This window comes from Suncus etruscus, chromosome 1 (genome assembly GCF_024139225.1).
Source record: "Suncus etruscus isolate mSunEtr1 chromosome 1, mSunEtr1.pri.cur, whole genome shotgun sequence".
In the NCBI taxonomy this organism is placed as follows: Eukaryota; Metazoa; Chordata; class Mammalia; order Eulipotyphla; family Soricidae; genus Suncus; species Suncus etruscus.
The window spans coordinates 23,724,361-23,750,058 of record NC_064848.1 but is presented as its reverse complement, the minus strand read 5'-3'; the positions used below and the strand labels follow the sequence as shown (position 1 = coordinate 23,750,058).

The window sequence follows — 25,698 nt, the reverse complement described above, 5'->3', positions numbered from 1 at the left end:
GCTACCAAGGAACGGACCGCAGTTCGATCCCCGGCGTCCCATATGGTCCCCCCAAGCCAGGGGCGATTTCTGAGCACATAGCCAGGAGTAACCCCTGAGCGTCAAACGGGTGTGGCCCAAAAACCAAAAAAAAAAAAACAAAAAAAACTACTGATTGGTTTTTGGGCCACACCTGGCGGTGCTCAGGGGTTACGCCTGGCTCTACACTCAGAAATCTCCCCTGGTAGGCTGGGGACAATATGGGATGCAGGGAATTGAACCGGGCCTCTCCCAGTCAGCCGCATGCAAGGCAAATGCCCTACCACTGGCCATCTCTGTGGCCCCTCACTGTAGTTTGACTTGAATTTCCTTAATAGCACTGATGTGAACCATTATTTTAGGGTCATATAGACGTGTGCATAGCTTCTTCTGTGTAGTCTTATTTCCCAGGTTTTACTGGGAATTTTTTTAACTGTTGAGTTTTAAAAATTAAGATACAAAGCTGGAGCTACAGCTTATCAATAGGGTACTTAGTAACTTGCAGATATGAGGTTCTGCATTTGATTTCTGGCACCACACACACACACACACACAAACACACACACAAACACGGATGATACTTATAGATGTTAACATGTGTTCTGCCTGCAGTAGGCCTGGTTCCGTCGCTGTCACCACTTGGAACAACCACCAAGCACAGAGCTAGGATAGTTCCTAAGCACCACTAGGTGTAGCTCTCAAACCCAAAACTCTAAATAAAAATAAAAAAAAATTGAGACACAATTCATATACTATATATACCAGAGGTCTCAAACTCACAGCCCATGGGCCGCAAATGGCTCTCCGTACATTTTGTGGCCCTGCCCTAGAGGAATCTTTTTTTTTTGTTTTGTTTGGGTTACACCCCCCAATGTTCAAGGCTTACTACTGACTTTGCACTCAAGGATCACCCCCACTTTGCCTCCTGCGGCCCGCAGGTAAATTGAGTTTGGGACCCCTGAATACCATCCTTTTTAAAAGGTGCAGTTCTGCTTTTTAATGTATTCATAAAAATTGTGCAACCATCATCAATTACTCTAGAATATTTTCATCATCCCATAAAGAAATTACATACCCATTAATTGTCACTCCAGGAAAATTTGCCCAGTCACATTAGCTCTGCAGGGCCTGTTGCCATTTTGGCAATATCAAGTCAGAATCCATCAATATAGAATGAGTTTACGATTATTTAGCACTTTCTTGATGTTTTTGAGCCACAGCCAGTGGTGATCAGAACTACTTGCAGTTCTGTGCTTTGGGGCCACTCCTGACTATTTAGGTGACCACGTGATGCTGGGGATTGAACCCAGGCCTCCTGCACGGAAAGTCTGCACTTAGCCTGTTGTCTCTCCAAACCCTACAATGTTCTTTAGTTTTCAGTATCTACATCTTTACTGCTTTTGTTTTTTTTTTTCCTTTTTTTTTTTTTTTGGTAGTTTTTGGGTCACACCCGGCAGTGCTCAGGGGTTACTCCTGGCTTCATGCTCAGAAATTGCTCCTGGCAGGCACGGGGGACCATATGGGACGCTGGGATTTGAACCGATGACCTCCTGCATGAAAGGCAAACGCCTTACCTCCATGCTATCTCTCCAGCCCCCTTTACTGCTTTTGTTAAAATTTACTCCTGGTTTGTTTTTTCTTTTTCATTTGGTGCCACAGCTGGTAGTGCTCAAGAGCTATTCCCAGCTCTGCTCAGAGGTCACTCCTCCTGATAGTACCTAGTGCTAAGGTTTGAAACCAGACCTTTTGCATGCATGTGAAGCCTACACTCAGCCTACTGAATTCTCTCTGGCCTCCATTTTTTTCTTCTAAATTGTATTGTAAGTGAAATTATTTTCTTAAATTTTAGAGCTTTTAAAAAAACGTGATGTTGATCTTATATTCTGCAAGCTTATTTATTTTTTGAAAGGGGGCACATCCAGGGGTACTCAGAGATTACTCCTGGCTCTGTGTTCAGGGATCGCCTTTAAATGGCTCAAACCATATGGGTGCTGGAGATTAAATCCAGGTCAGTCGCATTCAAGGCAAACGCCCTTCTTGCTGTCTTATTGCTCTCCCTCCTGAACTCATTAACTCAAATTGTGTGTAAATAGATTTGTTAGGATTTTCTCAATATAATATTTTACAATTTGTAAATCACATTATTTTCTTTCTTTCTTTCTTTCTTTCTTTCTTTCTTTCTTTCTTTCTTTCTTTCTTTCTTTCTTTCTTTCTTTCTTTCTTTCCTTTCTTTCTCTCTCTCTTTCTTCTTTCTTTCTTTCTTTCTTTCTTTCTTTCTTTCTTTCTTTCTTTCTTTCTTTCTTTCTTTCTTTCTTTCTTTCTTTCTTTCTTTCTTTCTTTCTTTTCTTTTCTTTTCTTTTCTTTTTTTTTTTGGTTTTTGGGCCACACCCGGCATTGCTCAGGGGTTACTCCTGGCTGTCTGCTCAGAAATAGCTCCTGGCAGGCACAGGGGACCATATGGGATACCGGGATTCGAACCAACCACCTTTGGTCCTGGATCGGCTGCTTGCAAGGCAAACGCCGCTGTGCTATCTCTTCGGGCCCTCTTTCTTTCTTTTCTTTCTTCTTTCTTTTTCTTTCCTTCCTTCCTTCCTTTCTTCCTTCCTTCCTTCCTTCCCTCCCTCCCTCCCCCCTCCCTCCCTCCCTCCCTCCCTCCCTCCCTCCTTCCTTCCTTCCTTCCTTCCTTCCTTCCTTCCTTCCTTCCTTCCTTCCTCTCTCTCTCTCTCTCTCTCTCTCTCTCTCTCTCTCTCTCTCTCTCTCTCTCTCTCTCTCTCTCTCTCTTTCTTTCTTGTGGTTTTTGGGTCACACCTGGCAGTGCTCAGGGGTTATTCCTGGCTCCAGGCTCAGAAATTGTTCCTGGCAGGCACGGGGGACCATATGGGACGCCGGGATTCGAACCGATGACCTCCTGCATGAAAGGCAAATGCCTTACCTCCATGCTATCTCTCCGGCCCCTATTTTCTTCTTTCTAATCTGGGTGCCTTTGCTTTCTTTCTTTCTTTCTTTCTTGTTCTGGCTGTGACTCCCATACACAGCTGTTAAGAGCAAGCATTCTCATGTGGTCCTCCTCTTAGGGAAGGCTTTAGTCATTACATATGACATGATTATTTTTCTTTCTTTTTTTTTTTTTTTTTGTAGGGGTTGCACCTGACAATGCTCATGGGCTACTCTCAGCTCTGTGCTTAGGTGTTGCTCCTAGCAGTGCTTAGGGGAAGCATATAGTGCCAGGCATTTCATCTGGGCTTCCTGCACATAAAGCATGTGCTCTAGCCCATTGATAGCTGTCTCTTCAGCCCCGTTAGCTTGCTTTCTATGCCTTTTATAATTTCTTTATGATTTATAAAGTTCTTTTACTATACAAGGGAGCAGAAAACTCAAATACGATAAAAAAACAAAAGCTCCCCCAAGTCTCACCACATCAACAAACCCCCAGATCTTTTCAACCCACATATATGTACTTGAAATGTGTAAGCAATGTTACATGAGTAGGACCTGTCTTGTGACTCTTTGCTCTCTAATCAGTATCTTGTATCTTTCCAGGCTTGCAGTCAAAAAAATTATCATTTTATGGCTGTCCCTGTTCTATTGTAAGGCCAAACTCTTGTTCATTTAAGCAGCCCTTTCATGTGAAATGCTTAAATTGATTTCCTTTTTGCACTATTACAAGGGTGTGTGCAGCACGCCATCCTGCACTCTTGGACTCTCTATTGCCAGATTTTCCCATTTTCTGATATATTTTGTGATTTGATAGCTGGTCACTAACAGCTATCAACTGCAGGTTTCAACTCACTGTGTATTCTTGCACCAAATCTCCTTTTCTGAGCTTCAATTTCTTCATATATAAGTTAAAAAGATGAGCCTGAATGATCGTTTACTAAATCTGGTGTATAATAGAATTATCCGAGGCATCTTAAAGATTACACACACCTGAGTATCAGTCTGAGTGATTCCAAGCTGTATGGTATGATCAGCAGGAATTTTACATCTCCTTGAAACTGGATGCTTTGAAGTTTCTTCTGACCATAAACTCTAGAAAGGCTGTTGTGGGCAAGTGAGATCTGTCCTAGGTGTGAGTCCCCACTGGTTCATCACAGGCTTCAATGCCCTTCGCCTGGTTTAGATTTCAGGTTCCTCCCCTCTAAGAAGGGGTGGAGAGTTGGGGGGGGGGTGTACAAACTCACCCACCACTGTTCCTGCAGCAGAGGGACATGATTTAGGTCCTTCACAAATGGAGCTGAGTGCTCATCACATTGTCTTGTTCTTGACCAAAGAGCCAGCCCTTGGGCAACAAAGTGGAGATGGAGATTGTAAACATGTTGGAAAAAAACTCCACGCTTCTCAAATTCGGATACCACTTTACACAGCAAGGGCCCCGGCTGCGAGCATCCAACGCTATGATGAACAACAACGATCTTGGTGAGTGGACTGGGGCCACATGCACCGAAGGGATGGGCAGGGAGCCTTCCCAAGCTACCTTCTTGATAAAGGCCTTTTCTAGTCTGATTTTCACACTGATCCCATTTCCTTGTTTTCTGCTCTTGCGCCTTGTCTCTTTGAGGGAAGGTGAATCCACTAGAGATAGCAGCCTAGCACACCAATAAGATGTTGGTTTTGGTGAGAGGGGGGAATCACAAGTTTTTAAGGTTTATTTCTGGCTGTGCTCAGGGATAACTCCAGATGGGATTTGGCCAATCAAATGTGCTGCAAACACCCAGCCTCCTCTATCTCACTCTGGCCCCTGAACTGGAGTAAAGCTCAACTGCTGGTGACCTCTACTCAAAGTAAAACAGTGGAGTTAGATTAATTGGGCTGAATATCCATATAGTTAACTATTTGAATTGATTTAGGTGACCTCTGATTTTCATCAGTGAATACCAAGTCTTAAAAAGAATGAAATTTCAGACTCCACTAACTAAAGTTTGTGCATGGCTTCTTGACACTTTCCCAGAAGTGGGTGGCAAGGATGGGTGAAAAATGGCTAGACTTACACTTACATCTTCCCCCATTCCTTTCCAGTGAGGAAGAGAAGGTTGGCTGACTTGAATGGACCCATCATTCCCAAATGCCGGAGTGGTGTCTAATCTGGAGGTGGTGGCCGCGCCTTTGAACTGGACATGCTCTACTGAGGACCTAAGCTCTGCAGTGGAAGCCAGAAGGCATAATGTCGGCACAAACCCCCTCTGTGGTTCAGTTCTTTATGCACTAAGGTTTTAGGTTAACTAGTGGTATCAGTGAGAATTTTATAAACTATGGTTAATGTGAAGTTTTTCTTTAGTCACAGAAGTTTAGTCTGGTTATTATTTAAAAACTAAAAGTCCCCACACCAGCAGATCTTATGGAAGGTGATGGTACTCTAGCAGTGACTTAATCCTGAAGTATAATTCAGTGGTCTTGCTGTGTGATGTTTTAGACACATTTAAATTGCCCAACACATGAACCAACAGCACACTTCCACATGCTTCAGCAGCATTACAAAATTCTTTATTACAAGTCTGACCTTAGCTAGCGAGCTAACTGAACAGATAATCATTTAGTAACCCTCCTTTTAAATCTGAAAAAACTCAGGACTAAATTGCCAGTTGACTACTAGATCAAGAATAGTTTTGTCCCTCAAGAGGGAAAGACCTGGGCCGGGCGGTGGCGCTAAAGGTAAGGTGCCTGCCTTGCCTGCGCTAGCCTTGGACGGACCGCGGTTCGATCCCCCGGTGTCCCATATGGCCCCCCAAGCCAGGAGCGACTTCTGAGCACATAGCCAGGAGTAACCCCTGAGCGTTACCGGGTGTGGCCCAAAAACCAAAAAAAAAAAAAAGAGAGAAAGACCTAAACCGTAGAATCTTGCCAGTAATAAAGACCAGATTCTTTTTGCTGGATATGAGGAAATCATAGTAGTCAATGATGAAATCTCAAGTATCTCCCTGAGTGTTCTTTTAGGAACATGTGGGATTCATTTACATTTATATGCTGGAGTCAGTTTTTATCAAATGCCACCTATATGATGGATGCGGCCATACACTTGATATCTATGGTACTGCAGTGGGCAAATAGCTGAGAGGTGATACACCAGAAGGTACATTTCTACTCCATCATGCTGTACTTACAGACTTCAGCTACCTGTCACATCACCCATTAGACAAGTCACTGCTGATCTCAGACCTGCATCCATGAAGCTTTGGCACACCCAATGGTGAAGAAAATCCCGATCTTCCAGAATCAGAAAATAATCCTGGCCAAACCATCCCAAGTTGATAGTGAAAAAGGTAATTTTGTTATTTTTGCCAGACCTTTTTTCCTTTTTTTTCTTAACATCATCTTGAGAGCCATCAAAAAATGTTAAGCCACAATGCCCTCGTGCCTTTGAATGTACCACAGTGCCAGTTAAACTAGCATTTTTGTTGCTTAGGGAATTACTTTCATGAGTCAGCAAATCTATCAAGAACAGGCCAGCGCTGATGAGCAGACTGAGCTGCAGAGCACTCTAGAGGAGCGGAGGCTTGTGATGAAACAGGAAGTCTCTGCACATTCAACTGTAATGCCTTGAAAGGTACAGGAGATGCAGAGGTGGACCTTGGGTCTCCACTACAGTAGAATCTACAATGGCTGCAGTGGGGTCCAGGAGCACCATCACGCTGCAGGGATGGCCAGCCCCAGTGGCTTTTCTTTAAACACAACTGCAGTTGTATTCTGCATCACTGGAAATATCCTGCAATATCATATTAAATCTGTTGGTCAATGTATGCTGTGTTCCTTGGAACTTGTGTGACTTGTCTTGATGCATGGGATAGTGCCATGAGGTGAGGTGTTGGTTGGAGGGCTAGAAAGCCACCATGGCAGAGCTAAATTAATCTCATTCAGTATGTGTCTTCTCTCGGGGGCTCCTCTCACAATGAGTGACCAACCATTAGGATCCTTGCACAGACTAGAATCTCTGGGGGAGCATGCAGGGTTAACGTGGATTCTCATGGGAAGTGAAACAATATACAAAGGCAGGTCACATCTGGAAGACCATTGGCTCCATCAGATGAACTATTGGTATATAACAGGAAGGGTCAAAGTTTTTGTGTCAAGGACCCTCAGTTTGTGAGGGTTTGTGTTTCAGGGTTTGTGAGCTCCAAGTATCAGCTAAATGACTCAGTACTGAGACAGATCCTGCATATGGGATGCGATAATTATTTCAGAAAGATATCCCTGCCAGACACTGTGGCCCAGGCCACAGTCATCATGCTTTTTTGTTCTCACAGCTATCCAGTCTACGAGGAAAGCCCACTTTATTGACAACTAACATCAGGACTGCTGCAGGATCCCCTGTGGGAATAAACTGTGCACCAGGCTTGAGGCAGACGTCTGCCTCAGCATGTTTAGGGTCCTGCACCAAAGGTGTCCTGCTCCTTTCTCTGTGCTCTGGCACTGTAAGTCTTGGATAAATGGCCGACATCCAGCATTGTTTCACATGCCCCTGGGAAACACAGGCAACAATCAGGGGAGCAGCTGGCTTTGATGGAGGGACCAGCCAGTGTCAGCATTTGTGGAGCCTTTCCTGTCACTGTGGCTCTACTCTTCTGAACATAGCTGCCTTCAGTCTAGCTCTGTGAGGGCTCAGCAGGAGGTCGATGGGGCCCCTCCAGGAAACGTGGCGCCTCTTCACCCATGCCAGATGTTGGCTCCAGATTCATAAGCAGTGGCAGAGAGAGAGCTTGTTCGATGGGAATACGTGGCCGTCGGATTGTGCACTCGCATTCCTCTTTAAAGTTGCTCCAATCCAATCTTGATGCTAGCAAATCCCCTTTGTCTTGACATGGGCCACAGCAGGCTGTGTGCCCCTGTGCTTGGCAAACGGGACAAGCGAGGACGAGCTGGCGGCACTGGGGTGTAGAGCAGAGCTTATACTGGTCCCATGGGGCTGCACAGTAGGAACATTCTAAGGAAGAAAGCAAGGTCTCATAAGAAACACAATGCCAGGCACAACATCCCCATCTAGTGTACAGACATACAGGAATTTGTTCCATGCCCAAACACTCCTCTTTGCTCTTCAGTCTCCAGTAGTCTCTGGAACTGGAGAAAGTTGACTGAAATAGCAAGTCACTGGCATCTAATGACAAAATAGTCTCACACTGCATTTCTGAAATGAGACTGCTTCTAATACTGGAAGCAATTCCAGTATTAACCAATTCCAGTATTTTATTTAGAAAGCCAGTAATGTTCTTTTCTTCACAATCCTAAAGTTCGGGGCCACCTCTTACCCAGCGGTCTCTGTTTAGGTCTCTGCAGTTGGGGGATGGCCACCCATTTGCACAAATACTCCATGCCAATATCTCTTCCCAGGCCTGAGCTTCTCTGACTGGTGTTAGCAAACACTTGACCACACACATTATCTACTTTTCCCCATGACTTCTAGTATCTAGATGATGCAACTTAGACCACTTTTGGGACCTTTCTCTTCCCTCAGGCTCACACATGTTCTGACAGTACTTTCTCAGTGAAATTGCTTCAACCCACTTTATAACTTATTTGTAACTGCTGCTCTAAAACAGATTTAAAAGCACATTAAATAAGATACACATAAGACCAAAATAAAGTACTCAGAAGAAAAAGGGCAAGCAAACTGCACTGTGTGAGTCAATCAGTTCCTGATCACAGGTGCTATTGAAATCTGCAATACCTTCCCTGTCCCAAATCAGGCCTGAAGGGGCAAAACTGATTTCCAGGTATAGGTCGTTTCTACCTTTATGACTGCTCACTTACCCCTGCACACCAGTTGTGTACACAACAGGGAAGCCAGCCACAGGTCTCTATTTCCCATGGTCTCCACTTTCTGGGGGCACCCTTGCCTCTGACATCATCAGAAGCACCTATCACCATACCATCTAAATGAGTGAGTTGTGCTTTCATTCTGTCCTATACCTCTCCTTAGCAGTCTGGTAAAGACTACAAACCTAACAGAAACTATTTTTGAAATGCATAAAGGGTAGCATAAACAATTATATAATAATACCAAAAATTTTTTTTTCAAAAATTTTCTATTCTTGTTACTACTGTGGTGATTAGAGGATCCCATGTGGAACTATGGTGGTTGCAAAAAGGCAAGCACCCTTACCCACTGTACTTCTCCTGTACCTCTTGTGCACAAGACTATTCCCATTTTCAAGGACCTGCCCAATTGGTAAACAGCAGAAGCCCCTAATACAAGCCCACTTGGCCCTGTTACTTCTCCCTGTTTCCTCCTTAAGTGACTGGTACTGGTTCGACTTCAGAATGTGGTGACCTACAGAGAGTGCCTGGCCAGGAACTTCAGTGCTGGGCCTGGGGTGACCTACCTGATACTACATCACTGTTGTAGCACAAGGCATAACGCTCATCAAAAACAAACAGCTTCCCTTTGTAAAATCCATTGGGAAATTCTTCCAGGTACTTGTGGATGCCACCTTTGAGCTGGAACACTTCCTTGCATACTCCCTGTATGGATATCACAGAACAGGTGAGAAAACAGGCAAAGACCAGGAGGAATCCCTCATGAAAGTGCTGGGTGATGAGGAAAGGGGCCTGGTCCTAAGGAGATGTTGACCAAGGATCCCAGAACCAACTGGCTAGATCTTCCTCCAACAGGAAAATGCAATGACAGCAGCCAGAGGCCCCCTTCACACTAGGGCACTGGACACCAGCTCTTTTTTCTGTCCTCTAAATATAGGAAGACACCTGTTGGGACATGGAATGTTACTCCATTTGCTCTTCTCAAGATCAAGTGAAGGATTTAGAGAGATATTAAATAACTAGCTCTTTTGTGCCTGATGAGCTTCTATAATTGTTAAGTGCTTTTCCCATCGCAAGATCTGAAAAATTTAGGTTTCGTATGTATACACTCTAGGATGGAAACTTTACAGGGGGAAGTAAGCTCCTGGCTGGCTGGCTGAAGAGGCAATGAAGGTAGGAAGTCAAGTGTCACAAACCCCCCGAGGGGTGTTGGCTTCTTTATTTACCCCCACACCTGCTGTGCCCAGAGGGGGAGTTTTACCTTGGCTTTGAGGTAGGCTGAGCCCCGCTCACAACGGATGCCTCCAGTGCAATACATCAGTACCCTCTTCTCTCTGAAAAGTTCTAGATTTTTGTCAATGTAGCTTGGGAAGTAACTGAATTTCCTGATGTCTGGAGCTAGGCAGCCCTGGAACCGTCCCTATAATACAGAAGCAGCAGAATAAAATAAGAAAAAATATTAGGGGCCCGGAGAGATAGCATAGCGGCATTGTCTTGCAAGTAGCCGATCCAGGACCAAAGGTGATTGGTTTGAATCCTGGTGTCCCATATGGTCCCCCGTGCCTGCCAGGAGCTATTTCTGAGCAGACAGCCAGGAGTAACCCCTGAGCAAGTTTTGGCCCAAAAACCAAAAAAAAAAATTTGGCAAGTACAAAGATGTCTCTGTCTCTGTCTCTGTCTCTGTCTCTGTCTCTCTCTCTCTCTCTCTCTCACACACACACACACCCACACACACACACACACACACACACACACACACCCAAGATTCCTCCTGTGCCCAACAACTCCCACCTTGTAAGGGCAATTATGCTAGTTTCTGTTGTCCTTTTTTTTTTTTTTTTTTTTGGGTTTTTGGGCCACACCCGGCGATGCTCAGAGGTTACTCCTGGCTGTCTGCTCAGAAATAGCTCCTGGCAGGCACGGGGGGACCATATGGGACACCGGGATTCGAACCAATCACCTTTGGTCCTGGATTGGCTGCTTGCAAGGCAAACGCCGCTGTGCTATCTCTCCGGGTCCTTCTGTTGTCATTCTATGTTCTGACTTTGATTTCAAGATCTGGAGCTTAGAAACAAAGCTGATGATCTTTGAGTCACCTTCCCAGAGCTCTCAGGGAAAAGTGGAGATATCACTCAAAGAGACTTTATAAGACTCTTAACAGACTGTAGTAGGCACACTTGGAAACATTGTGGCATGAGGTCTTTGATTCCTATTTTCTCAGACTTTTTCATCAAAATGAGTCCCAAATGGTGAGCTTGGGAGAACAATGTGATTTGACCATGAGAGGATATGCATAGTATCCCCTTGGGAATATGCCATGCTCTATTCAGAAGGACAGTGCTATATTCACTGGCTCAATTATTATGAGGCATGGTGAAATTTGGTTCATATCTGGCTCTGTGTTCAGAGATCATTCCTAGAGGGGCTGAGGGGATCCTATGTTGAACCAGGGATCAAAATGGAATTGGCTGTATACAAGGCAAAGGCCTTGACTCCTACTATTTCTCTGACCTATCAGTTCTATTTTTACTTACTATTTTGCTCTCATAAAAGTTTCTGCAATCCAAGAGAATAGTATCACTTGGTTCTTGATTTGTCCGAGACAAAAACTTTTCTACTTCTTTATGAAATTCACCTGGAGATAAATGGATTCCTAAAAACAAACCAAAAATTAAATGAAAACAACTTAAAAAAACTCTACCAAATGTCTCCTTTGAAGAAGGGAGAAAGAGAACATTTTGGTGCAATGCAAACAAACTGCATTGGTTGCATTGGAAGCCACATACTTCCTGCACCAGAAAGCTGATATGTCCCTTCAGCTGATGAACTAATTACAAGTAATAATTACACTCCTCTTAAATTGCTACTTTGGAAAAGTAAAGTCTTGCCAAACCACCAACAAGACAGGTCAAAAGGATGTATCTTCAGTTACCATAGCACTAGAGAGGACCGTTTAAGTACTGAATAGACCCAGGTGTTAGCCACATCCCAGCTATTTTAAAGAAATGGTCCATTAAAATTCTTGCAAATCACAGTGTCTATCTTCCCATTTGTCTCCCTATTGCTTTATCTCTGTTTAAAAAGACAACCAGTTTCTTTTAAAAGTAAGCATACCATGCTTCTTGTAGGAGATCTCACTGGGATGAATCCCCAGGGGCACGATTTCCTCAAATACACCAACACGCAATTCTGGAAAACAGCAAGCTCCTCCTTTGCTGGTCTAGCCAATAAAAAACAAAGCAGAACATAGTCTTTTTCTTCTATCTCCAGTATAAGACAAGCACCAAATGTAAGATTTACATCTGTTTTGTAATAATACAATAGCTAGTCTCAAGACCTCAAAAATTATGGTCCCCGTGCCTGCCAGGAGAGATTTCTGAGCACCAGGTATGACCCAAAAACAAAAACAAAAAACCAAAAACAAAAAGAAAAAAGGAAAACATAACATAAATACTAATTTTATTTATACCTACATCTAATTTTAATATATATGGCCACCATGCCACAGAAATGTTAGGTTATTTTTGGTTTTCAGATCACACTTGGCAATGCTCAGTGGTCACTAATGTGGTGCTCTGGGGAACATCTGCACATGGCACCAAAAATCAAATCTTAAGTCACTCACAAACAAGGCAAGCTCTATACCCACTATACTATCTCTGGTCCTTAAAATAATTCTTTGGCTATAAGCAAGTAACTATAAATTAATATACCTGAAGTCATATCAGCATATATAAATTAAGCTCAGATTTAGCGATACTACATCACTGTTGCAGCCATGTAAAACCATGTACCAGTAAACTATGGTAATTGAAATCTGTAAAGAGGTCATGTGATTCCAGTCTCGTTTCCTATCCACACCAACACAGGCTCTAGAGGTCTTTCCCACCACCTTGTCTTTCTCACTCATGGTGACAGAAGGTAAAGGTAAACAAAGCAGTTCAATTGTGAGAATAGCTTCATTTTATTTCCTTGTGAAGTGCTCCTCCTCTCATTCCAGGCTTACTCAAAATATGGTGAGCCGTAGAAACAGGCAGATGTCTCTTAAGTGAGCAAATACATCTCAGTTTTAGAGTTTAAATTATGTGCACTGTAACAAACTTATTCCTAAGGGAGTCTGGAATCTAGACAGACCTTGACTTGTCCATAATCTTGGTGAAAAAGCAGGTATGAGAACATTCCATCTATTGCACTAATCCTAATCCCTGGTGAAAAAACAGGTGTTTATTTGGTGCTGCTCCTATAACCTAGCAAGGAAAGAGGACAGAGACAGAAGAGGAGAGCCCTAACCCACCCACTTAAGTTTCAGTTCTCTTACCTTGAAATCATCCTGACACATATAATCCTTAAACAGAGGGCAGGAAAGCATGGCTTCCACATACAGCCTGGTCGCTAGTTTGCTTCCGCCTACGGTCCCATTGATTCCTTCAGTAGCAATTCGAACCTGAGACATAAGATGACAAGACAAAAAGAATGTAGCCAGTTCTTGGTTTAAATCCTAGTTTTAATCTGGGCAGAACACACTCGTGTGTGTGTGTGTGTGTGTGTGTGAACACACTCGTGTGTGTGTGTGTGTGTGTGTGTGTGTGTGTGTGTGTGTGTGTGTTTAACAGAAAAAACAGAAACACCACTAGGAGTACTAATTATCACCACACAGAGATACTGGGTTTTTTTCCTTCTAAAATGGCCCACTGTTCTGAAATGGTTTCAGTGAGTGCTGCTTAAGAAAATGAAATGACATGGCATCTAACCTAAAAACAGTTCAGCAGATCTGGGCTCAATATTCATCTTTCTTGTCATGTAGTCCAGGGAAAATTTATTTACTTCTATGAGCCTCCATTTCTTTACCATATATGGAAGGATAAAAGAGAATCAACAGTGGGGTGGGTGGGGAGCTGTGTAGAGTACTAGAGCACAGAGATACATGTGAGTCCATTTCTGTGGGTCTGAGAAACAACCATCCATGGAATACAAGCTCTGGGCAGAACTTGTATCCCACTGTGTCTGCTCACACATTAAGTGCCTGTTTCAAAGTAGGTTCTCAATGTTTTCTGTTGGAACAAATTAATGTGAGCAAGTACTTCTCAAACTCTGTATTCTCTCTGAAAAGCTTGATTGGCGGGGTTAGTGTCTGGGCCCCACTTAAGAGATCCTGCAAAAGTAGTTATTGTGATATAAGATCCTTTGGCTGAACTTAGAGGCCTGAGCTCTCTGGAGAAAAGTACAATAGAACAATTGAAACTTTCGATGTAAACCACAGTAATTTAATTCTGGAAACAGGTCATTTGAGTCAGGAGTCTATATTGTATCTATCCCAATGTATTAAACTTGGGGAAATTTTTTTAATGCTGTCCTTTTTATTTCCAAACCCAGAGAAGATTCTTCTTTATTGTGTCACTTGACTCAGGGCATGGGTAGAAATGGGATTCATTTCATAAGCAATGCCAACTTCCTTGTGGTGGCTATCAGAATTCCATGATGCAATATCTAAGGCATGTTGGGGTCTTGAACAACATGAGCTGTACTCTAGTGAAGTCTATTCAGGGCATGAGAGAGGAGCAGACAATGGTTTCTCTGCTTTATCACCTATACTGTATCTCCTACCAGCTTATTCATGTTTAAGGGATACACATAATAGAATCGAACTAGGATAGGAGGTCAGGAAATCTACTCTGAAATGGTTTCTTACTATGGCAGATAAGAAAAGATACATATTTCCAATTAGATGTCTTCAGGTAGGCTCATAGACATTTAGGCTATCTTAATCCTAAAACCCAAATTTAAAAGAGCACATCTCTATGCTGTATAGGAGGGACAGAGCAACCTCCAAACTCATGCACTACATTCCTAAAATTCTTTAGAGCAAACCTTAAAACTGGCTCTGTGGTGAGATTATACCCCAGAGATGAGGAGCAAGAGTTAACATTTATTGGATATCAACTATGAGACAAGAGATTTACATCATATTTCTGAAAAGTGTGTCGAAGTCCAGTTGACTGTACAGAAAACAGCTCAGAGAAATCAAGTAACTTGTCCAAGGGCACAGAGTTAGTAGATGGCAGATGTGGTTTTCAGTATCAGATCTGACCACAACAAACCATATCATGTTCCTCCCAGTGTATCTGGTCACATTTCTTCCCTCCCTTCCTTCATCTTTCCCTCCATTCCTTCCTTTTGGGGCCACACCCAGTGAGGCTCAGGGCTTATTCCTGGCTCTATGCTTAGAGATCATTCCTGGTGGTGCTCAGGGAGCCATGAGATGTCCAGGATTGAAGCCGGGTTAGCTATGTTCAAAGCAAGTACCCCGGCAACTCTATTATTTCTCCATCCCACACTGCCAGTCACATTTCTTTAGGCAATAAGAAATGCAATATATATACACAAGTTTTTAACTATGTTACATACATAATTAGATGCACAAGTATATAAAACACATATATCACATAGTAATATGCTACTAGAAATGTCTTTCCTTAATTCCAAAATTTTCAAGTTCTTCACTTTCTCCACCTAAATGTCAATACTCTACCAAATCTCCTACCAGCATAAGATTATCTCAGTCAGCTCAATGTTTTTTTATTGAGATCCAAGCATTCAGACCTAAGAACGAAGCAGGTGCTGTCACTGTTTGGGTAGTGACTCCCAATGCTAATTATCAGTTATTGCTGCAGCAGCTCTAAGGCTGGACTATGAATAAGTCAGCCCCTGAAAGAGAACAACAAACTTTCTATTTGTCATATTCATGTTTATTGTCACAGTATGCATCTCTTCAAGGTGTTTTCTAAATAGAAATGATGACAAGTATAGTCAATGCAAAAGTGTTTGCCATTTTCTTATTATGTTTCAGGAATTGTGCTATGAATGTTAAAAAAGAGAAAAGGGGTAGAGTGACAGCACAGTGGATAGGGTATTTGCCTTGCATGTGACTTAACCAGGTTTGATCCCTGGCACCACATATGGTCCCCCAAACCCCACCAAAAGTAATCCTTAAGTGAGAGCCAAGTGTAAGCCCTAAGTATAGCCAAGTGTGGCTAAAAAAAACCAAAAAGGAAAAAAAAAGGCAATAATACACACATATATTAATCAAAGACATTCTACGAAAAACAAAAACAGAAAATACAAAACATCTATAATTGTATCATGTAGAGATAATTAGGATGAACACTGATATCTCCCATCTTTATAACACATATCTGTGACTTCATTTCAAACATATATTTATTCTTTTATTCAACACTCTCCAGGTATACTCTTTACTCTATTGTAACCCTTATTCTAACACTGAGAATACATCCATTAATTCAGACAAAGTTCTTGGCCTCATGAATCTTATCTTTATGAGGGAGCAGACTTTAACAAATTAGATAAACAATGATACTTTGGGATAATCATTATTTTAAATTGAGCAAACAGGAACAGAAAGATGAGATTTGGTGAAAGAACTACTTCAGACTTAAGTGCTGTGGAGGTACCATTTGAGCAGAAATCTGAAAGGATGGTAAAGGGAAAGCATCCTCTAGTGGGAATATCAACACCATGAAATCATAAGACCTCCAGCATGTTCAAGTCAGATTAAGAAGCAACGTCGAGTCAACTTGTATGGCAAATTCAAATGTTTTTTCTAGCTAATGTATGAAGACTATTTCTCAAAGCCAGGCTCAGCAAATAAAGCCTGCCTTTATGTAGGTTTATTAAAATATAGCTATAGCCATAACCATGCTTCAGACTGGCCAGGACTATTTTTATAATAGTGAGAAAGTAGAATAGGTTTTTTTTTTTTTTTTGGGGGGGGGTGCAAAGTTGAAAAATATCTACAATTTGGTTCTTTAAAAAAGGTCTGGTGATCCCCTAGCCTAAGCCAGTAAATACTCTTATGTAACAATAAGTCATAGCTATTTAGTATTATATTTAAATGCTGAGCAGGATCCAGCTAACTCTTAATACCCAAGAGTGAGTCATTTTTGTGAGGCGCACAGTCCCTGCAATACAAGCCAGAGGCAAGATGGGCCCAGTGAAGGATGGGGTGTGAGAGAAGGTGTTACTTTGCCTGTGAGGTGCAGGTGCTGACACAGAGATGTCTGCCAGGCACAGATCCAATGGGGATCCTCCAGGTCTCGGTAGCAGTAATAAAGTAGCACCTCTCCATCATCACTGCCCTGGCCACTATAAAAAGAAAACCACAAGGAAATAGCATTTGAGAGACTGGCATAAAGCAAGCAGAGTTCATGAAGGCAGTGTCAGAGGAAAGACTGAGATGGATGGAGGATGCACGCCTACCTTCATTCCACCTACTGTTCTCCTGAAACAGAACATACATCCTACCTCTATTTGCTATAAAGAAAACAGTCTGTACTGAACATGTGACATTATGATAAGGGAGTTTACTGTGAATTCCTCATGTTATAGGCACGTGACAGGCATTAGTAGACCATTTTATCAGAGATCAAAAAAAGTCTATTCTGGTTTTCATTTTAATAAGAGGCAGCATCAGTTTTGAATCTCTCACTTCCACTTTTCCATGAGCTCTTCTTACCCAGAAGAGAAGTTCTTTATCTCCACTGCACTGTCAAATCCTCCCAGCCAAATCCAGTTACCAAGCCAAAGTCAAGACTTGAATATCTGTTTCCTGATACAAAGTCCCTTCCTACTATATTGTGTTGTCTTAAAATAAGCAGTGGTAGGAACTGGGCAAGTTGCAAGTCATTTGAGTCCTAATCTCATCTGTATAATTGGAGAACTGATAGAAAATGCATGTCCCTTGGGGCCGGGCGGTGGCGCTGGAGGTAAGGTGCCTGCCTTGCCTGTGCTAGCCTAGGACGTACCGCGGTTCGATCCCCCGGCATCCCATATGGTCCCCCAAGCCAGGAGTGATTTCTGAGCGCATAGCCAGGAGTAACCCCTGAGTGTCACCGGGTGTGGCCCAAAAACCAAAAAAAAAAAAAAAAAAAAAAAAAAAAAAAAAAAGAAAATGCATGTCCCAAACTGTGTTCCAATATTCTCTGAGACATTACATGCTTGGAAATACTACAGAAAGTAGTAGCTCTCTCTGAGAGTTATGTGATAGTCCCTTCGCTATTGAAGACATCTGTCTTTAGTACATCTTTCAATACTTGCAGAACTAGTTGTTGTGCTTACTATTCTAGATAAAGCTGTAATAGGTGAAAATGGAAGTTTTGTCCAATGTAGAATCTCATACTTTTTCATCAATGCCTCATATATAGTCTCTTCCACAGCATTCTTCTCTATTTAAGTGTCTATTTTCTTTTCTCTAAATTCCTATAACATTATTATCTGTCCCATTCAAAGTAACTGATAATTATAAAGCCTACCTTGAGTCATCTGCTAAATGTTTCATGAAACCTTTTCTCTCTATCTAGAAAGCAAATCCCTAAAGTGCAGAGCCAGAGAAAAACAAAGCAACATTTGTACAGTAACTCAGAGTTCACAAGTATATGTCATTTTTATAACATATAGAGTAAAACTCTGAGGCAGGCAGTTAGGAATTGTTATTCTAATAACTAATATAAAGAAATAAAGATGCAAGGATTTTAGCAACTAGTTCAAATCTGACTCAAAATTCCTTTCAGAGAAATAAGGGAAATTTGATACTGAATGTTCTTGACTGAAAAATATTAAATTTGGATACTTTTTCATTCACCTGGTAATTTTGGAATTGCTTAAAATCAGAAACCTGCCTCTAGAACTATTAATCAGTCATGACCCTCTTTGGCCAAAGCAATTTTTATGCAACTCTGGGTATGTAAATATATAAAAGATATATAATCACTTACTGATATCACATCAAAAAGATTTACTTTAGGGCCAGAGAGATAGAATATTGGCTAAGGTGCCTGCTTTGCATGCAGATACAGTTCTTTTTTTTTGTTTGTTTGTTTGTTTGTTTTTTGGGTCACACCCGGCGGTGCTCAGGGGTTACTCCTGGCTGTCTGCTCAGAAATAGCTCCTGGCAGGCATGGGAGACCATATAGGACACCGGGATTCGAACCAACCACCTTTGGTCCTGGATCGGCTGCTTGCAAGGCAAACGCCGCTGTGCTATCTCTCCGGGCCCGCAGATACAGTTCTATCTAATGCTCCACATGGATTCCCATACTACAAGAAATAAACCCAAACACAGAGCCAAGAGTAGCCTAAAAGCACTATGAGGTAAACCCCCTAATCATAAAAAAAATTTACTTTAAATTATTTAATTTAGGGCCAGAGAGATGGCATGGAGGTGGGGGCATTTGCCTTGCATGCAGAAGGCTGGAGGTTCAAATTCTGGTGTCCCATATGGTCGCCCAAGCCTGCCAGGAGCAATTTCTAAGCATAGAGCCAGGAGTAATCCCTGAGTGCTGCCAGGTGTGACCCAAAAACCAAAATAATAATAATTTTTTTTCACTTAAAAACAGAAGTTTTTGTGCCAAACCTGTCAATGTTCTAGGGTTATTCCTGGCTCTGCACTCAGGAATTATTCCTAGTTGGCTTGGGGAATTAAGTCTGGGTTGGCCATGTGCAAGGCAAGTACCCTACCCATTGGAATATCTCTCCCGTCCCCTAAAAACTAATTTTTAAAAAGTTATGTGATACCTATAAGCAGTTACAACTCACAGTTTAAGAAGCTAGGTCCTAGAATTCTGTAGTATTACTATTTGTTGAGTCTTGTAAGGACAAGATCTATATATTCAATGCTAAATATCAGTTCCAAATAACTCTTTATAAAACATATCCAGCTTAAATTAGCTACATATTGGGGCTTTTAAGTGTTTTGTTTGTCTGTTTTAAAGATATTATTCAGGGTACAGAAAACATCAACTACTTTGGGTCTTTCCATTTTCCTCTAAAACTAATACAATATTCTGTTTTTCCTAGAGAAGACAGGATACACTTTGGCCTCCAAGAAACTTAGAGAGGGCCAGAAATGTGTGGTTCAGCGGCATTTGCCTTGCAAGCAGCCGATCCAGGACCAAAGGTGGTTGGTTCGAATCCCGGTGTCCCATATGGTCCCCCGTGCCTGCCAGGAGCTATTTCTGAGCAGACAGCCAGGAGTAACCCCTGAGCACTGCTGGGTGTGGCCCAAAAACAAAAACAAAAACAAAACAAAACAAAAAAGAAATGTGCGGCAGCAGGAGTTCACTAACCTTAACAATGTGAAGCCCTAAGTTTGATCTCTAGCACCAGTGAACATAGGCAGCTTTGTGGGTGTGATACTACACATCTATAGTCTTATATCAAATATATGGTGGTTATCAGTCTAGTTTAGGCCAGCAGAAGAATTCTGCACCTTAAAGATCTTACCATTTTGGTAGGTGGGTAGTGGTATCTCATTGCTGAATAACATTTTTAAAATTAAACGAATAATCAATCACAGGATGAACTTCTTACCTCATCAGCTCATCAGGGCTAAAGCAACTTGTATCAGGGAGCCAGGCAGACATTTCGTGGTGATGAGAAAGGTCCCCTTTTGGAGGACTTCTTTTATTCGAAGACTTAAAACTGTCAGAGGTGCACGATGTTCCAGCCAGCTGCTGTAAAATAGCAGCAGCCCGGCGGCAAATCTCATCAGCATGTTGTGTAGCCACATGTCTATGGAAGCTGGACTGGACCTTGAAAGTCTGCTGACAGCACTTCCACCATTTCTCATGATACTCAAGAGGAGGCACCAGAATTTCTTTGGTTTTGACGAAAAGGGCAAATGCCTGCAATCAACATTTTAAATGTGTCACAGTTAAATAACTCTAGTTAAATTTAGGGCTAATGAACTCTTGAAGAGGTGGTGGGGCTGGAAGGTGGTAAAGTGTTGTGCATGAAATCCCTATCAGTAACATTATTGTATACAACAGTGCCAAAAAAAAAAAAAAAAAAAAAAAAAAAAGGCTGGGCCCGGAGAGATAGCACAGCGGCATTTGCCTTGCAAGCAGCCGATCCACGACCAAAGGTGCTTGGTTCGAATCCCGGTGTCCCATATGGTCCCCCGTGCCTGCCAGGAGCTATTTCTGAGCAGACAGCCAGGAGTAACCCCTGAGCACTGCCGGGTGTGGCCCAAAAATCAAAAACCAACCCCCCCCCCAAAAAAAAGGCTATCCATAGAGGCAAGCTGGTGGGTGGGAAGGAAACTGAGGATATTGGTAGAGAGAAGTGAAGGGAATGGTGCTAGAACATTGTATGCCTAAAGCTCCATCATGAATAACTGTATATCATGGTGTTTCAATAAAAAGTTGTTTTAAGAGGGCTAATGAGATCACCCTGTTAACCATTCGTCTCAACTCATAGATTATACTCTTTTAAAACAAGGACCATTTCTGGGGCCAGAGCGGTGGCACAGCAGTAGGGTGTTTGCCTTGCATGTACTGATCTAGGACGGACCATGGCTCGATCCCTCAGAGACCCATATGGTCCGCCAAGCCAGGAGCAATTTCTGAGTGCAGGGCCAGGAGTAACCCGAGCATCACTGATTGTCAAAAACAAAAACAAATAAAAGGACCATTTCTGTAACCATTTCAAAATTGCCAGGATTATAGAGAAGATTCCTAAAGCAGTTCCATTCCTAGTTCCCCATTAGTCTCAGAGTTTTGAGTGATCCACTCTAGATCACTGGGTTTATCTTTGAATAAATCTTTGAATAAACCAGAAATCTTCAACCTGAAATGCTTAATCATTGCTCCCTAAAATCATGACTGAGGCAATTTTATGTTTTGTTGTTGTTGTTGTTGTTTTTGAGAACTATATCTGGCTGTGTGCTCAGGGATCACTCGTGCTACAACTTGAGGGAATAGAGAATGCAGGAGACAGAGCCTGGGTTGACCACATGCAAAATAAGTACCTGCCCTGTTGTACTTTCTCTCCAATCTCCAGACCAAGGCAACTTTAAAGATTATAGCTGTGTCTGGGCCAGAGCAATAGCAAAGTGGTAGGGCATTTGCTTTGCACGTGGCCAACCCAGGACAAACCCGGGTTCAATTCTCGGCATCCCATATGGTCCCCGAGTCTGCCAGGAGCCATTTCTGAGCGAAGAGCCAGGAGTAACTGATGGGGGTGGCCCCAAAACAAAAACAAAAAACAAGAACAAAGTAAAAGAAAAAATATTATAGCTGTGTTCTAATGCCTCAGTTTAATTTGCAGTCATGTGTTCCTAGGATTCTATTTAGGTTATTAATGAGAGATCTTGGTATTCTCATACATTTCATCACGTGCCATCCATTTTTAAGGTGTTTTCAGTACAAAATAAAGGTCACAGCAGCACAACTCAACTATACCCAGAGCACCGCCCACCTGCCATCTCACTAGCCCACAACTTCCCCCAATACAACCTAAATAACACGTTTGAATGCATCTGAATGAAGTATACAGTCATGATCCCCAACAGCAGTCTTACCTTTCTCTTTGCAAATGAGTATTTCTTCTTTGCACTAACATCTAACTCTGTTTTGAAACGGCTAGTGGGATTGACTGGATCTGTGTCTTTTAAATCTAGATCTGAAAATCTCAAAACACAGGCTTCCGGATCATCCCCATCACCTGATGAAGTGGAAGAAGGCATGTAGTCTGTTGGTAGTGAGTCCTGAACAGACTGTTTTCAGTCAATTATCACTCTGGAAATAAGGAGAAACAAGGTAGACTTTGGTTACTAGTTGAGATAAAACTACAGCTAATTCATCATGCAAATGCAAATGAGCCCAGCATCATCACCTACTCATTTAAACATATGCACTTAGAACCTAACTTTCTACCTACCCAGCACTATTCTACACTCTGGGGAGAAACTTTTGAATTAAAAGGAATAAAATCTCTAGTTTCTTAGAATTTACATTTCAGGGGCCAGAGCAATGGCACAGCAATAAGGTGTTTGCCTTGCATGTAGCCAACCTGGAACAGGCCCAGGTTCGATTCCCAGCATTCCATTAGATCCCCTGAGCCCCCAGGAGTGATTTCTGAGCACATAGCCATGAGTAACCCCTGAGTGCCACCGGGTATGGCCCAAAAAGAAAAAGAAAAGAAAAGAAAAAAAAAAGAAAAGAAAATTAACATTCTAGTAGAGACAGGAAACATGAGCAAACTAATTTTTAAAATCAGACTGTAAAAAGTGCTGTTAAAACAAGTAAGTGTGTGGAGGTGAGGGATAGCATCACAGGTAAGGTGCTTGCTTGCCTTGACCCAGGTTAAATCCCCAGCACACCATATGATCCCCCGAGACTGCAGTAGAGTCCCAAGTACAGAGCAAAGAGTAAACTTTGAGCACCCGGATTGTGGCCCAAAAATAAACACAAAAGAAAAGTGAGGGTAAGAAGACAGTGAGGCAGAGCTCTTTAACACATAGGGTGGAGGGCTGGATAGAATAGTAGGCAGGGCTCTTGCCTTGCATGAAGCCAACCTGGGCTTAATCCCATACATTCCCCCTGCTCCAAGCACAGCTATATATGGTCCCCAAATCTAAAATGAATAAACAAACATTGGATGTTTGTGAAGCAGTGTCACTTTAACAGATGCCAAAATTGGGGGTTAAACCAGAAAACAGAGTACCAGAAACCTACAAAATAACCTTGCAGTATACCAGTACTTCGTTAGACACTTCTCAGTACCATGGGCTAGAGTTGCAGAGCTGCCCATCCTCAGAAATAACTAAGCCAGCCCCAGTTTAAGGAGCTTCAAAAATATAGAAATCACTACTGTGGCTAAATCTTGTCAGTAGGATACACTACAACCAATAATAGGTCATACTCTCCTTTTATAAAGTTACTGTTACTAGTGACCAAGAGGTACTTGGAAAAGTATAGGCTTTAAATTATGCAGCAGCCAGCAGAAGACATTTATCATCTCCCTAAATTGTAAAATACGGTGACAGTATACCTTGCCTGACTCCAGGGAGGGACTGGCGAAGAACTGTAAAGATCGCACAATAGCCTAAAGAACAGTGACATAGCATTTCTTTTTAATAACATATATGGTCCACTCCCTACCCACCCTCCCACCTATTTCAGTACTGCTAAGAGTGATTCCAGTGATAGCAGCAATGGGTGTGGCCCCCCCAAACCAAAATTAAGTGAAATGTTAAAAAGATTAAAATCATCTCCTACTCCCTGCCTGCCCACTACCTCTGAGCCGACTATGACTGTTCATTTCTCAGATGGTCAACATCACCAGTTTTCCTTTGTTCATTTCTGCATGTCTGGTACACAGGAGGTGCTAAGTTTAAGTAAAAACATGTTGACATTGATGCAATAAAAAGGTGAGTGGGTACCCAGAGAAGGCTACAACACCAACAATCTGAGGTTTGAGTTGAGATTTTCATGTCAAGGAGCTATCCACACAGATTTACAAGCTGAAACCTTAAAGCAAATAGTATAAAATTTGTGTGTATGCATGAGGGGTGGGGTGGAGTAAATAACTCACACCCTAAGGTGCAGGCGGATAGAACCTTGGGAAGTGGACTGGAGCCACAGAACAGCGCGTAGGGTACTTGCTTAGCATGGGCCCAACCTCGGTTCTATTTCCAGCAACCCATAAGGTCCCCTCAGCCTAGTAGGAAATACTTGAGAGGGAGCAGAGGTAAGCAGAGTACTACCGAGGGTGACAACCACCGTCCCCCAACCCAACTCTCTCATGCAAGGCAAATGCTTCAGTCTTTTGGGGTCAGTTCCCAATTCCTACAGTGGGAAGTTTTGGTTTAGGAGGGGGGTCACACTTTTGGGATTCAGGGACCTATAAGGGATGCCAACGACAGAATCCGGGTCAGCAGCATTCAAGGCAAGTAATCCCAGTACTGTCTTTCTAGCTCCAATAACCTGAGTTCTTGAAGAAGAAAGAGGAAGACATGAGTGGGCTGGAGTAAACTGATGTTCAAAGCCTTTTGGGGGTGCGGTGAAATAAGTGGGGCTGGAGGCATGCTGCTGCACTTAACGTCGGAAGCAAGACTTAGTAAGTGGGAGGATCTCACAGTCAGATGGGCCTAAGGTTTGGAAGGAAAAGGGTACCCCAAGAATGACCTGTCTTAAAAAAAGAGTGAGCTGCGTCAAGGGACCAAGGGGAGCCAGGCAACCTCAAGAACCAAGCGGGCGTGAGAGAGGGTGACCCACGAAAATGCCGCTTGAGATCGAAGCAACCGGCATCGCTAAAAAATAAAAATAAGGCGCCGTTGAGCTAGCATGGAGGTAAGACATTTGTCTTGCATGCAGAAGGACGGTGGTTCGAGTCCCGACATCCCATATGGTCTCCGAGCCTGCCAGGAGCGATTTCTGAGCGTAGAGCCAGGAGGAACCCTAATTGAGCGCTGCCGGGTGTGACCCCAAAACCAAAAATAAAAAATAAAAATAAAAAATTCCTCTGAACCGACTGATCACTCGCTCCAGGGCAGGGCAGGCCTGGCCGAGAGTGCAGAGCCGCCTCCTTGGAGTCCCCGGGGACAGGCCAAGGAGAGGAGGGTCCTGCCGGCACACACCCTGCGCCCACCTTTCCCGAAGAGGCCAACCAACGGCAAAGAAGCAGGAGCGGGTTAACTCGCCAGCCCTGAATATCTATCAAGAATTTTCTTCCTGCACAATCGACAACCCGCAAGAGTCCAGCTCACCGCCTCCGCCCTGCGTGCCGCACGCTACGCGGGAAGGCGTGGCGAGTGAAGTCTAGTCGCGCCACGCCGGAAGTCTTCGCCGAGCCTAGCGAAAGGGCCGCCGGGAAAAAAAAAACCATAGAGAGCGCTCGGCGACGCAGAGGCTAGAGAGTCTTTCCCCTTCCCCACTCTGACTTCCGGCTTCCAAGTGGTGGCGCGCTCTGCGGTCGGCCATCGAGTCGGTGCGTGGTCCCCGGAAGGAGTCGGCGCGTCGAGGCGGGAGAAGGAAGACTCGAGTGGGGCGGGGAGCTTGCGCGTGTGCGTGCGCGTGCGCGGAACTGACCGCCGCGGCCTGCCCTGCTGCTGCTCTTGCTCTCCGGCCCGGTCCGAGC

At 43.1% G+C, this 25,698-nt stretch overlaps 2 protein-coding genes across 2 annotated transcripts in view; one reads left to right on the top strand and one right to left on the bottom strand.

Moving 5' to 3' along the window:
* Nucleotides 1-5,618, top strand: part of TMOD1 (tropomodulin 1) — a 59,129-nt gene extending 53,511 nt beyond the window's left edge. Inside the window, exons 8-9 of the mRNA XM_049784164.1 lie at nt 4,290-4,434; nt 5,035-5,618. Coding sequence (XP_049640121.1) covers nt 4,290-4,434; nt 5,035-5,099 — 210 coding nt within the window. The 3' untranslated portion in view covers nt 5,100-5,618. The remainder of the gene's footprint in view (nt 1-4,289; nt 4,435-5,034) is intronic.
* A 661-nt stretch (nt 5,619-6,279) lies between these two features.
* Nucleotides 6,280-24,085, bottom strand: TSTD2 (thiosulfate sulfurtransferase like domain containing 2). The gene is made up of 10 exons (XM_049784147.1): nt 24,002-24,085; nt 22,139-22,353; nt 20,149-20,462; nt 16,806-16,926; nt 13,082-13,207; nt 11,878-11,983; nt 11,298-11,416; nt 10,025-10,183; nt 9,330-9,468; nt 6,280-7,933 (listed from the first exon to the last, which is right to left on the bottom strand). Exons 2-10 carry the CDS (start codon nt 22,301-22,303, stop codon nt 7,596-7,598), a joined length of 1,587 nt encoding a protein of 528 aa, XP_049640104.1. The 5' UTR covers nt 22,304-22,353; nt 24,002-24,085; the 3' UTR covers nt 6,280-7,595.
* Between the last annotated feature and the right edge of the window lie 1,613 nt (nt 24,086-25,698).